At 47.4% G+C, this 13,972-nt stretch overlaps 1 protein-coding gene across 11 annotated transcripts in view; it reads right to left on the bottom strand.

The window, feature by feature from the left end:
- The window catches only part of LOC106835338 (protein phosphatase 1L-like), a 151,150-nt gene that overhangs the window by 60,322 nt on the left and 76,856 nt on the right, over positions 1–13,972 (bottom strand). The window contains exon 2 of one of the 11 annotated variants that reach the window (XM_070509695.1): positions 1,522–1,655. The exons of 8 other annotated variants lie outside the window; for them this stretch is intronic. In XM_070509695.1, the coding sequence (XP_070365796.1) occupies positions 1,650–1,655 (6 nt within the window). In that variant the 3' untranslated portion in view covers positions 1,522–1,649. 2 more of the 11 variants (XM_070509690.1, XM_070509694.1) reach the window with 2 other exon arrangements.

Below are 13,972 nucleotides of genomic sequence, written 5' to 3'. Positions count from 1 at the left end.
GGCCCCCATGTCCTCCCTTCTCTGGAGCCCAGAGCCTGGCCTGGGTCCAAGTCCTGTTTTCTGTCAGGCCCAGCCCCCTCCTGGACCTGGAGCTGGGCACCATGAGAAGGGGTGTGCACGGGGGCTGGTCATAGCTAGGGGGCTCGTTCTGATGGACTTTTGCTGTCTGCCTTCCAGGGCAATGAGATCAACCACGAGAAAAAGAAAAAGGTGAGCAGCTGTGGCCTTCCATGTCAGGGAGGAGAGGGGCGTGGAAACCAGAGACGCCCCTGGGCGGAACTCTCCTGGGCACCACCCGCTGCATCTTACATTTACTGAGAGTGTTGGATGACAGAGAATCAGGAGACCCATCCAGTGGGGGGGTGGGGGCAGCGCTGGGCATCAAGCAAAACTTCCTGCGGGAGGGGCTTCTACCCATCTCTGAGAACAGGTAGGTCCTGCGTGGAATTGGAGGGAAGGAGGGTCCCATGTGAGCAAGGACCCAGGACCAGCCCCTTGCCCCACTCCTCACCCCCTGAAGACCCTGCAGCATCCCCAGCAGGCTCTGTCTGCATCCTCTCCTCCCTCTGGTGCCAGGAGCACAAAGTGATGATGGAGATCGTGCAGCTCCAGGAGGCTGCAGAGAATTACAACCTAGAGCCCCAGGAGCGATTCAGGGCCTGGTTCTGGGACATGGAGCAGCTCAGTGAGGACGAGAGGTGAGGCTGGACAGGACATGGGGAGGAACAGGTGCACTCTCCCTGCTGGCCAGTCCGGAGAGCCTGAGTCCATGACTCCCTTGTCAGCCCTGACCTGTCGCATGGCGATGGCTGGGGAAGCTGGGCTCCAGCTGCTGGGCAGATGCCGGGAGGGACACCAGGGCTGTGGATTGTGGGAGGCTCACAGATGCCACTCTATCCTGTAGCTACAGCCTGTCCTGCCAGCTGGAGCCCCGGTGCTAGTTGGCCAGCAAATCTCTCCAGGCCCAGAGAGCATGGCCATCATGAAGCTGAGGAGGGAGTGAGCGTCCCGTTGTCGTATGACCTCTTCCTTAGCAGCAGGGGCCCAGCTGGGGCACTCAGGGTGCAAGGGCCCCACCGCCTGCCACCCCTTCCTGAGGCCAATTTCCATCTCTGTAGGGGTGAGAATCACTGCTTGTAAATAGTTCATGCCAGATTTGCAGACTGTTGTATTAAAGTCCTGTTTCTCTTAGAGCCTGGGAGTGGTGGTTCTTTCACATTCTTTGCTAATTTAAACACTGTCCAGACTCTCAGATCCCTCACTGGAGTAAGACATTTTGCAGTCATCCGATTATTGTGTGTGGGAGAGGGGGGAAGGTGTAGCCCCTCCCTGGCTGCTGAAGGAGACCCCCAAGTGCCCCTCCTCAGAGGACAGGTCCGTGTCAGCATCGTGAAGCTGGGCCAGGAGCAGAGACAGCCCCTCAGACCCCTGAGATGGGAGGTCGAGGTGTTTTCTCAGGCCGAGCGTCCACCACGGAAATGTGGGGGGCCCTAAAGCCACCACTTGCCAGGCCCACTCTGTGCCCCAGGAGAGGGGCTGCCCGTCCACACTCTGGAGGGAGAGGAAACATTTCCTGCGTCTCTTGTGGACGTGTCTCTGGACCCCATGTTGGGAACTTGTAGTTTTCTAGTTCAGCCTCTGGAAACGCATCAGCTCTAAGTGGGGAAAACACGTAAGGAGATCAAACCGTGCGTGTGGAGAGGACAAGGCCAGGGGAAGGTCATTTGTGCAGGGACTTTGGGCAGGCAGGACCTCCCCTCCTCAGTGTCCCCCTGGGGCTCCATGCTCACCCTTCCCCTGGCCTGGAATCCTGCTGGGAACTTGTCCCCGGCTCCGAAGTCCTCTCCCTGCTCGTCTCCTCTCCAGGGGAACACTTGTGGTGCAGCCTTCCAGGCTCCAGCTGGGCCCCGTTCCCGACACCCTCCTGCTCCCTGGGACCCAGGACCCCAGCCCCTGCACTTCCTTCTTCACTCTTGTCAAGTCAGAAGTCCCCTCAAGGCCCCACCCTCCCTCAGGTGCCTCACAGCCACTCCTCCCTGGCTGGCCTGATGGACCAGGATGGGTTCTGACAGGCGGGATAAGGGTCCATGTACCTGGCCAGACGAAACCCCCACTCGGTCCCTTGCTGACCAAGGTGACTTCCGGGTCTGTGTGGTGCTGACGTCCTTGGTCTGGAAGATCCGTCCGTCACACCCTGAGTCATGTTATTCCTGACTTGTCCTACGTTCTGGCTGGGCCCGAGCCCATAGACCTTTGGCCCTGGGATGGCTGTGCTCTCATCTGCAGTCTTGTGCTGTGGTTACCTCCTGGGCTGTGTGAGCCATTTCTGTTGGGGGCTTTGAAAGCTGAGGTTGAGAGGGGCAGGTGTAGGGATGTCCTCCAGGGGAATGCCACCCAACTATGATCTCTGGGCATCCATGGACACGGCCTTGCCTGTTTAAATCCTGAAGGGCTGGCAGTATGGGTGGACAAGAGCCACTGCGCTGAGTTCACCCAGAGTCCCCACCCGGTGATCAGCAGCTCAGGGGTCACCGCCGAGTATTGTGAACGTGCTCCCACGGAAACACCCAGTCACAGCAAGACCCAGATGACTTGTTTAGCGGTTCAGAGCTCTCCCCTCTGGATGGAGGCTGCCAGTGGCCCTCAGACACACAGGGGGCCTGGCCTCTGCCAGCGTGGCCTTCAGGCTGCGGCAGGGACGGAGCACACATCCTGGTTGCCCACAGCCTCCCTGACAGGGCACAGCCATCCAAGAACGTGACTGGCTACACGGCAGACCATCCTTTACCTCCAAGAGCAAGAGAAGCGCCAGGACCCAGGGCTGAGCAGGGCCGGGGAAGGCAAGAGGTCTAGGTTAAGAGTCTTTGTGCATATCCACTCATTTTGCCCTCAGAATAATTTGGAGTGTTGTGGGTAATATCCCAGGTTTTTAATAACGTAGATGAAGCACAGAAAGGAGGAGTAATTGGCCGTTGTCACCCACACCATCTGGCCTGTCCTCCTCAAACCTGCCTGGGCGCTCTTGCTCCCTCACCTCCGCTTTTCTTGCCCGCAACTAGAATGCCTGCCCACCGCATCTCTGCCCCCTCAGAGAGATGGCTTACCCAGGGACTCCATCTTGATGCAGGGAACCTGTTGTCCTCGATGTGACCAGGGCCCAGGTCAGTTCCGAGTTGGTCCCCCTCCCTTGGCCGTGAGAGACAGAGAGAGCTCAGTGTGTGCCTGATTGTCCTACCAGATTAGAGGTTGAAGTCATGAATTTCCTTCTATCCCACCCACCATCAGGCCCAGAAACGAAGGAGCAACTGGAATCTTGTTGGATTGGGGGCACATTTTGTGCCAGAGAAGAATAGCGTCACACAGTTAAAGGGTCCTGGTGGGAGACTTTACGACGTTCTTCAGTGACACAAAGTTCTGCCGTGTAGTCTCACTAGCTGTTTCTTAACAAGCATCCCCCCAAGGCTGCTCCTGACCACAGAGAGTGGGAGTCAGAACTGGGCAAAGTTTCATCATCAGAACTCTTCACTGGTCTGTGGTCTTTTTGCCAAGAGAGTGAAATAGACCAAGGGAGACGTCCCTGCTCCCCGCAGTTCTCGTGCCATGAGTGCCATCCCACCCCATTGCAGGGGACAACTGCTGGGTAGTCGGGCCTTCTCTCAGGGGCAGACATTTTGGAATGGCCTGGGAGCAGATTTGGGAAGTCAGCGTCAGCTCTCTGACCATGTCTCCAGAATCTTCATGAGCTCACAGGAAGCAGGACCTGGTTTTGAGTTTCTGAGCATGACTACACTAAGGTGGTCACTCAGGGCCTTGCCCAGGAGGCACCTCCTCCTGGAAGCAGCCGAGATGCAGGGACCTAGGCTAGCATCAGAGCAGGTGGCCTGGGGGAGTGGCAGCTTGTCTGTGGTACTCAGAGGCTGTTTAAAAGCACCCTGGATGGTAGGAGGTGTGAAAGAAGGAGCTGGACCAGGACTCCTGGGGAGCTGAGGATGGCTGGAAGGATGTGAGGTTGTCACACAGAGCTGGGTGTCCACCGTGATGGAAACAGAGGTGAACAGAGGCCAGGGCAGTGCTGAGTGTCCACAGACCAGTCAAAGCCAACTGGTGGGCTTCCCAGCAGAAGGTAGAGCCCAGTAACAGGGGTGTGAGGGGTGGGAGCAGACAGTACACAGCCTGGAGCGGGCAGGAGTTGGAGGCCCAGAGAGCTTGTGGTGAACAACAGGGCACGTTAAGGAAAACGGGGCCCCGTCTCAGAGAGCAGCAGGCATGCAGCCTGGGCGACGGATGGAGCCTCAAACAAACAGGGCTGGAGCCCTCAGCCAGCACGACTGGAGTTCATTTCCAGAAAAAAGAGAGGCTCCCTGCCAGGACGACACGACCACAAGGCTTTGGGGGTCCCATAGCCAGGCTGGAGGGGCTAAGCCTCCTGATGTCCTGGGTGGAAGGGCTCCCAGGGCATGGGGTATGGAGCAAGGGGGCAGGGAAGGGGCACCCGAAACACCTCAGGAGCCCAGGGGAGCCTAGGGTGCTTGTTCCCTGGTGTCCACCCCAAGCGTGGATTCAAACGGGAGTGCTGACCTGCTGAGTGGTTCAGGCCCCAGTGCCTGCTGGCCTGCTGCCCCTTCCTCGCCCTGTGGCCTGGGACCGGGATGTGAGAAAAGCTGCTGAGCACGGGCTTGGTGTGACCATGGCCCACAGAGGGCATGCCAACCACACTGAACCCTGCATCCAGGAGGCATGTGAGGCCTGGCAGCACCTCTCAGGAGGGCCCAGGATGCGTTTTTCGTGTCCTAACGACGGCAACAATAGTTCCCTAGTGGAATGTGTCCTTATGTGAATGTAGCAATGAGGCAGACGGAGCTGGAAGGATGCACAGAGATCCCATGCTAACCTGTGCATTTTATGGGGAACCTGAAGTGCAAAGGGCCCAGGAGCCGCTGCGGCTCATGTGGAGAAGCTCAGTCACTCAGCGAATGGATGGGGGCGTGAGCGCACACGGGCCAGAAACCAACACCAACTACCTTTGCTCCATGCACATCGCTCTGATTTTGAAGTGTTTCAGCTGAATAGACCATTTTCTTAACTAAACAAATGTCCAAGTGATGCCCCCACTGATTCTGAAGGGGCCTCTTTCTCAAACTCTCAGAGCCACGCTGGCGGGCATGAGACCGCTCCTTGTCCCGACGGAGCTCCGCTGCCTCTTTCTGCCTCCAGCGTCCCTCACATGTGTGGCAATCTTCCTCTCTTTTGTCTGTGGGACACCTACCACAGCATGGCTTGATGAACAGGGCATAAGTCTGCGCCTAGGATTTGAACCTGTGAATCCTGGGCAGCCGAAATGAAGCATTTGACTCAGCCACTACACCGCCGGGTTGGTTTTAATGCTTAAATGTTCTTACGACATAAATGTGATGGAAAACTATGGCGCCTGTGTATTTTAGTTGGGGATATAACGCCTCCTTACTTTTCTACAGGATTCTGCAGCATTGTCTTGCGCCTTCTCAGCCTCAGCCTGGATATCAGCCTTTTCCTCAAGGAGCACTGGCTCCTTGTATGAGACCATGGCATTAAAAACGTGCATCTGTGAGCTCAGTGTGCTGGTTGCTCCGGGGTGTCCTTGCTTCTTGGCTCTCTCGGTGGCAGGATGCTTAAGTTAGGCTGGTGTGCTGACCTTACCGTGTGTACACTGTCTGCTGTATATGTGTCTATATGGAAACAGCCATGTTTAGATTAAGGTCAACGTCAGTTCAGAGCACGGCTTCCCAGTCGAACGCATGGCCACATGGAGCCCTCCAGCCCGCGCCCTGCCCTCCCCGAAACCTGCCCCTGCAGTAGTGGAACCCTGGCTCCTGCCGTCTGACGACCACTCAGTCCTTTCTCCAATCCCGGTCTAGATGCATAGGGGCCTCACAGTTATTAACCAGTAACTGTTGAGAAAGAACTTTATCAAGTAGGGTTCTCTGCTTGCTCGGTGTCTTTTCCTGTAGTTGTACAGATTCCAGTCATTTCCAAAGGTCCTTAGGTCAGCACCACTTCCCCCACCACTTGCAGTGAGTTTGTTTCTTCCATTCTCAATACGGTTAGACTCTCTAGTCTCATCTGCATTCCATCCAAGGATCCACCCACCTAAATCATTTTACTAATTTGTGTAAGTCAAGATTTGCTCTTTCCACTGTAAAAATCTGGGGATTTCATCAAAGTCAGAGAGGCAAGTATCCGCCATTAAAGCATCACACGGATTTCCTGACCTCTTCATCCCTCTCCCCCGACCCCAGCCCTGCACAGCTCTGGGAAGCTGATCTGTGGATCAAATTGATAGCTTTGTGTTTGCAGAATGCCATATCAATGAGACCGTACTCTACCCAGCCTTCGCAGATGCTTCTTTCTGTTAGAAAGGTGAATTTGAGATTCCTCCATGTGTTTTCATCTTGATAGCTCTTTCAGTGTTGGCACCTGATAGCATTGCATTGCATGGATGTACCTCATTTGGGTGTCCTTTCATTTATGGAAGGTTATCTTTGTTCATTCAAGTTCCCTGCCTGTATAAATGAGGTGCAGTCTATATATGTGTGCTGGCTTTTTTGTTGATGTTCTATTTGAAAACAGTGTGTAAATGCCTAGGAAGATGGTTGAGGGATCACGTGTTAAGATGATGTTTAGCTCTGTAAGAAAGTGCCCAAGTGTCTTCCACAGTGGCTGCACCACTCGGCATGGGCAGCAGTGACGACAGAGAGTCTGTGCTGTCCTACCCCCCAGCCATAAATTGATCTCGTCTATTTGTGTGTCAAGGCGTCTCACTTTGTTTCAACTTGCTTCTCTCTAATGATAAGTGATTTTGAGCATCTTCTTACATGCTTATTGTATGCTTATACCTTCATTAGCGAGGTGTCTGTTCAGATCTTCACCCATTTTCCATTGGAATGTTTGTTTTCTTATTGTTGAATTTATGATGCTTTGTACATTTTAATACAAGCCCTTTCTTAAATAGGCTTCTTCCAAAGATTTTGCACAGTCTAGGGTTGTCTTTTTCTTCTCTTAACAGTGATTGTCACAGAGTAGAAAATTTTAATTCTAACAAAGTCCACCTTAACTGGATGTTTCTTTGAAGACTCGTTCTTTCAATGTTGAAGATAAAAGGTCATTATGAAAACTGAGGTCATATCTTCTCCTTTGCTAGTTCTAGAATTTTGATAGTTTCACAGTTTATGTTTACATCCATGAACAATTTTTGTGAATATTTGTGTCATGTGAAAAGTTGGCGTCTTTGTTAAGTTTTTTCCATATGGTCACCCGATTGTGCCATCACCATTTGTTTAAAAGACTAACTTTTCTCCATCAAATTGCCTCTGATCTTTTGACAAAGATCAGTTGCCCATGTTTGTGAGTCTATCTGTGGACTCTGTATTCTTTTCCATTTATCTCCTGGCACATTCTTACCCCAGCATCACACTCCCTGTACCTTTCCAAATCCTGGGAATGTTCATCACCATTCTACTCACAATAGTGGAGAACTGGAAACAACCTCAACTTTCCATCAAATAGGATAGATAGGTAACTTGAGTATATTTACACAATGGAATACTACACAGCAACAAAAAGCAATAAGCTCCTGCCACCTGCAGCAACAGTGTGACTCTCCCAGACATCATGATGAGTGAAAGAGCAGGACAGAAAAGACCACCCACTAGGATCCTACTTCTATCTCTGGTGGTAGACCTCAGCATAGCCATTTCCCAGGAGGATGGTTGTGACAAGGGAGGGGCACAAGGGGTGGAGGCATGGGAAATATTCTACATCCTGCCCCGGGAGGTGGTACACAGGTTGCATAGTGTCAACTGAGAGAAAGCTGCAGGTGATATTGGTGACGGAGTTCATTCAATACTCGGGGTGAGGAGTGGGACCCCGAGAACCAGTTCCACAGGGTGCTCTGAGGGGACTGCTCCGAGGGTGTGAGCAGTCAGTGTACTGTGCAGGGAAGAGGAGAAGAGGGAAAAAATTTGTGACCAAGTTTCATCTATGTCAAAAAAGGATACGGTGCATCTGGGTGACATAAACAAGCATCTTCAGTCACACATCAAACAAGTTCAGAGACGCTGACGTTATCTACGTGTGGAGGGAGACGAGGACCAGGGTCGTTAACTATTCCCACAATCTCTAAGCAATGCAGCGGGGGAGGGTGAGAGCGAGCTGCCCTTCACCTCTTCCTGCTCTGCAGAGGTCCAACTGGCTTCTTCAGTCATGAGACGTGGGGACGCAAGGTCGTGTGACACAGGCTGAAGACGGCCTGCACGGCTCCTGCGCAGCACAGCGTGGGTGTTATCGGACTGACTTAACGCCTATGCAGTTTGCGGGCGAGATTCACCCACTGGGCCAGGGAGAGGGGGTCCAGAAACCTGTCCACAAGACATAAGTGACACTTGTGCAGCTGCATACTTCATATTCACGCAATTTTCTGAATGTATGTTATAACCCAATGACACATTTTAAAGTCAAAAATCAAGTAACAAACACACAGCACAGAATGTTATCACTTGATATCCTAGAACACAGAAAGCATCCCCAAGTCATAGGAATGATCAAGAATAAACCAGAAAAATGATGTGATTCTGAAATGTAAATGTTCCAGAACCAGGAAGATCACAGGACAGGTAGAGATCGGCTTGGGACTGACCGCAGGCACAGCCTGTGACTCTGGGCGACAGCTCCCTGGACCTCACTTCCTGCTGATTAACACTGGTGTTAACAAGAAGGTGATCACATCTGAATTTGTCTAATATGGTGTCTGCACATACGCTTTCATCAATAATTGTTACAGCAAGTACGTCAGTCTTTTCTACAGTGACTCCCATGTTTTGAAGCGTGAGCACCTACTTCAGTTTTTCCCAGTGAAAGTCTTTTTAGTTTTAAGTAGAAACCTTTTCAAGCACATGGAGAAGTAGAGAGAAAAGGGTAATAGCTACCCTAATACATCCATCAACCCATTTAATAATTAACATTTTGTTATATTTGGCACATTATTTGTCTGAATTAGACTCTTTTAACATCCATCTTATTATGGAAAGGCTGAGTATTAAAAAACAGAGGAGTAGAAAGAATTGGATCCTTCTTCATTCATTACCTGGCCCATTTCTATAAGGAGACTTTCTCTCGTCAAGTGTTTGAATACCCTAAGGTAGGGTTCTTACAGAAGTCAGGATAAATGCTTGAATCTCTCTTTTCATTAACCCATTTTGCACAGACGATGTTGGTTCTCTGGCATCCTGAGCCACCAAAGGGATGTTTTCTGTTTGCCTTTTTTAATCCATGCTAGTCAATTCCTGAATACAGTCACACCTGGCATAATGACGTTTGGATCAATGACAGACCACATATACATCAGTGGTCCCAAAAGATTCGTACCGTAGAGCCTAGGTGTGAAGGAGGCTATCCCACCTAAGTTAGTCTAAGTACACTCAGTGATGTTCACACAAGGGCAACACTGGCTAAGGATGGATTTCTCAGAACGTATCCCGTCGTTAAGTGATGCATGACTGTACAAATATTTTGGTGTCTTTCAAGTCACTGTTATTAGTTTTGATGCTCAAATTGCTCCATCTTTGACTAATGGGAGCCTAGTCAGGTTAGATCCTAAGACCTTTTCACAAGACTCGAGTTATGGTTGATGGCTTCCTATCTTTGGATACGACAAGATTTTCAGGCTCACCTGCTACATTGCTTGTCCCAGACCTAGAGTCAGCCATTTCTCCCAGGAGCCCTGGTTGCAGTTAATGAGAAATGGTGCTTGGAGTCCACAGTCTCATCACTAGAAGCTTTCACTAGTGATGGGTTGGTCATTGTTTCTGTATTATCATAGATTTTCTCTTCCCATCATGTATGTCCAAAGTTTTAAAGACCAAGAAGAATACATAGAAACCATAAAGGAAGATCATGAAAAGATGTTATTTTTAAAATATCTAGCAAAATTGAAAAAGAAAAAAATAAAAATTCTATAAATGAAAAATTAAAGGTATTCAAAAATGCAAAGTAAGTCTATACAGAGTTTAAACAGCAATTTAGTCACAGCTCAAGAAAGAACTGTGAAATGGCATTTAGACTTGGACACATCACCTGGAATATAGAGCAACGTGATAAAGAGACAAAGAGACGTTAAAAACAGGATGACTAAATGATAAGGTCCAATTTTGTATAATAAAAGTCCAAAGGAGGCTTAGAGAAAATAAGCACAAGACAGCAATTGAAGAGATAATGGCTAAGAACTTTCCATAATTGGTTGTATTTAAGAAGCCCCACAAAGCCAGATATACATAAATTAAAAATTAATCCACATCAAATAACATAATAAAACTACACAACCACAAAAAAACAAAGAACAATCTTAAAAGCAATCAGCGAATGAAGCAGGTTTAGTGTGAAAGAACCATCCTTAAACTAAAGTCTTCTCAGCAGTCACAGCAGAGCCCGGGATCCTGCAGGTCATATCCGCCAAAGGAACATAACCGTCCCCTGGAGTTCTGTATACACTCACGAGAAAGAGCGAACAAACATTCTCCCAGCAGACAAATACACAGAATTTGCTACTCATAGACCTCAATGCAACACTACTTAGGTGAGAGGCAAACTGAATCCAGAAGGCAGAAGAGGTTTCCCAGAAGCCGTGGTGGAGAAGAGGAGCTTGCTACACGGGATAAATCAAAACAGGCCTGGACCATGAGAAACAAAAACAGAGAGCACCACCAGTCCAGTGTGTTTTTTGATGAGATACGTTTCAAAATGGTAGAACTAAAATGGTAGCCAACAATAATGATAAATGGCAGGAGCAATAAAGGCACTCCAGCATGCTCAGCCTGTAGAAAGGTTTGGGGGGAGGCCAGAATTATTGATTACCTTTAGATCTGTTACCTGAAGTGCAAATGTTAAAACTTTAACAGTGCTACTGAAAATGTGGAGACAGAATAGTTAACCTCTAAGCTAATACAGCCGGAGAGAAGTAGGCATAAATAGTCCTTCAGTAATATAATAGGAGATAGAAAAAAGAAAAGTTATTTAAAAAGAGCAATGGTAAATAGAGAATAAAATGGAAGAAGAATTCAAAAATATTAAAGGTCACAATAAATGTGAATGGATAAAACTAGTTAGTTAAAAGGCAGTAATTATAAAGATTAAAAACTCCAGGCCTATTTTGTTTATAACAGACACATGTGAAATATAACACCATGGAAAATTTGGAAGTAAAGATACAGGAAAAGATATACCAGAGAAGTACTAATCAAGTAAAAGCGACACAGCAATAGTTTTCTTAGGCAAATCTGAAGCTGTACATAGTTGAATGGAGTCAACAAGCCAGCCTCAAAATGTATAATGAAAAAGCAGACAGATTACAAGGAGAAATGGAAAATCCATGATTACATTAGATTTTTAAAGCCTCTCTTAGAAACAGAAATATTGAATGACAAATATTCATCATGATAGAAGATTTGACATCAGGTAACAAGCTTAATCTAATTGACATATGTAGAACTCTAGACTCAATACTTAGTGCATATACATTATTTTCAAACACACATGTAATTTCTACAAAAATTAACCATGCATTAGCTCATAAAGAAAACTTCAAACATACGAGAGTCAACAGGACACAGATCACTTTCTTTGACAGCAGTGCACCAAAACCAGAGATCAATAACAAAGATAATTGACCTTATTCCAAGTATTTGGAAAGTGAAACACATACATATACACCAATCAAAACGTGTCTAGGGGCCGGCTCCGTGGCCGAGAGGCTAAGTTCACGCGCTCTGCTGCGGCGGCCCAGGGTTCGGATCCTCGTTGCGGACATGGCACCGCTCGACAGGCCACGTTGAGGCGGCGTCCCACATCCCACAACTAGAACGACCTGCAACTAAGATCTACAACTGTGTACAGGGGGGCAGGGTTGGGGAGATAAAGCAGAAAAAAAAAAAAAAGATTGGCAACAGTTGTTAGCCCAGGTGCCAGTCTGAAAAACCAAACAAAACCAAACCAAAACATGTCTAAATAAATTTATATCGTAAAATCATATACAGTTTATAGACTATTTTGGACTGGATAACACAAAACTGAAAACAAAATGTGTGCACCAGTGACAGCAGGAATTGGAGGGAAAATGTCCCCTTGTGTGGATATAACAGAAGAGAAGGATGATTGAAAATGACACAGATAACCTTTCAAAAGAAGAAAGGAGAACTGGAAACAGAACAATAGTATAAGCTCTAGGAAAGCAGAAAAAAGGGACACACTTAATGACATAGAAAACAAAGATAAAAGAGATCTACAAAAGAAAAATGCAACAAAATTCTTTCATAAAGAAAGAGAAAATATGAATAGCACTGTAACCATGGAGGAGAGTGAATCAAGTGTCAGGTTTCTGATGAAAGAGCACCACGCTCCAATGATAGTTAGACAAGTTCCAACCACTGTTGGGAAAACAATCACCTCTTATCCATAAGCTGTCCTAGGAACAGACCAAGAAGGAACCTCCCTAACTCACTTTATGAGGCTAACAGTATAGCTTTGAAATGAAAACTAAACAAAGACAGTTGGAGAACGGAAAATTAGAGACCAACGTTGTTATGAACATTGCCCTATAATTGGGCTAAAATCTGAAACGAAATCTTAGTAAATGGGATCCAACATTGTATTTTAACAAAGCATCCAAGTCATGGAGGATTTACCTTAACTATTCAGGATGGCTTAACGACATGAAATCCACTAACATAAGTGCATTACGCTAGGAAACCGGGCGGGTAGGGAATCAGCACCAAATGCACAAGTGCTCACACCTACAGATTGGGAGGAAAAGTGCGAAAACTTAACCAGCAAACATTTTACCAAACTTGCAGTACAGGGAAATGGTAAAATGATAAAACGCATCAAACAAAATGTTGCAGTAAACATCTTGATCAGTGGTGAAAGCAAAAGTTATTCTCATTAAAGTTAAAAGAAGCCCCGAGGACACTTGGAATCACCACTTTTGCTCATCATTGTAGTGGAGGTGCTAGCCAACAAACGAAGAAAAATAGAAGAAGTAGAACGCGTAAGAACTGTAAAGGGAAAAACAAGATTCACTGTCATTTTCAGGTGATTGTTCTCTTAGAAGCTCTATGAAGCCAATCCTCAAACTGTTAGAACTAACAAAAATGGAGCAAGGCTGCTGCAGTCAAAATCAAAATACAGAAATCAATAGCACTCATTTATACTGAAAAGATAACACCAACTAGAACTTTTAAAAAAGATACAATTCCACAGATAAAACAAGAATGGCTGGGAGCTGGAACTTGTAGAAGCTGAGTAACAGACACGCGTGTTCATTATTCCAGTCTGTCTCCCTCCGCATAAACCTAAAATTTTCTATTTTTAAAAGTTAAAATCTAAAATAGATCGTGACCCACTCAGAATAACAACAAATCTATCAGGTACTTAGGATACCTCGAAATGTATCTTACAAAGATGTGCAAGAATTTTAGAGAGGAAATTATTTAAAACTCATTGAGTAACATTAAAGGAAACATATAAAGAAAGAAATGACCATATTCATGACATGAAGCTTTTTTTAAAAGTTTTTTGGTGAGGAAGATTGGCCCTGAGCTAACATCTGTTGACAATCTTTGCCTTTCTTTTCCTCCCAAAGCCCCAGTACATAGTTGTATATGCTAGTTGTAGGTCATTCTAGTTCTTCTATATGGGATGCTGCCACAGCACGGCCTGATGAGCAGTGTGTAGGTCCACGCCCAGGATCGGAAGTGGCAAACCCTGGGCCGCTGAAGTGCAGCACGTGAACTTAACCACTCAGCCACGGGGCGAGCCCTGACATGAAGCTTCGATGTTGTGAGGATGTAGTTTTCCCCCAAATTATAAGTTCCCACAGGGTATTATGGAGAACTCAGCAAGAAGATTCTAAAGTTCATACGAAATTCTATCAGTTCAAGAATAGTGA

Source organism: Equus asinus, chromosome 5 (assembly GCF_041296235.1).
Source record: "Equus asinus isolate D_3611 breed Donkey chromosome 5, EquAss-T2T_v2, whole genome shotgun sequence".
Lineage (NCBI taxonomy): Eukaryota > Metazoa > Chordata > Mammalia > Perissodactyla > Equidae > Equus > Equus asinus.
The sequence above is the reverse complement of the archived record's forward strand: the minus strand, read 5'-3'. Positions and strand labels throughout refer to the sequence as shown.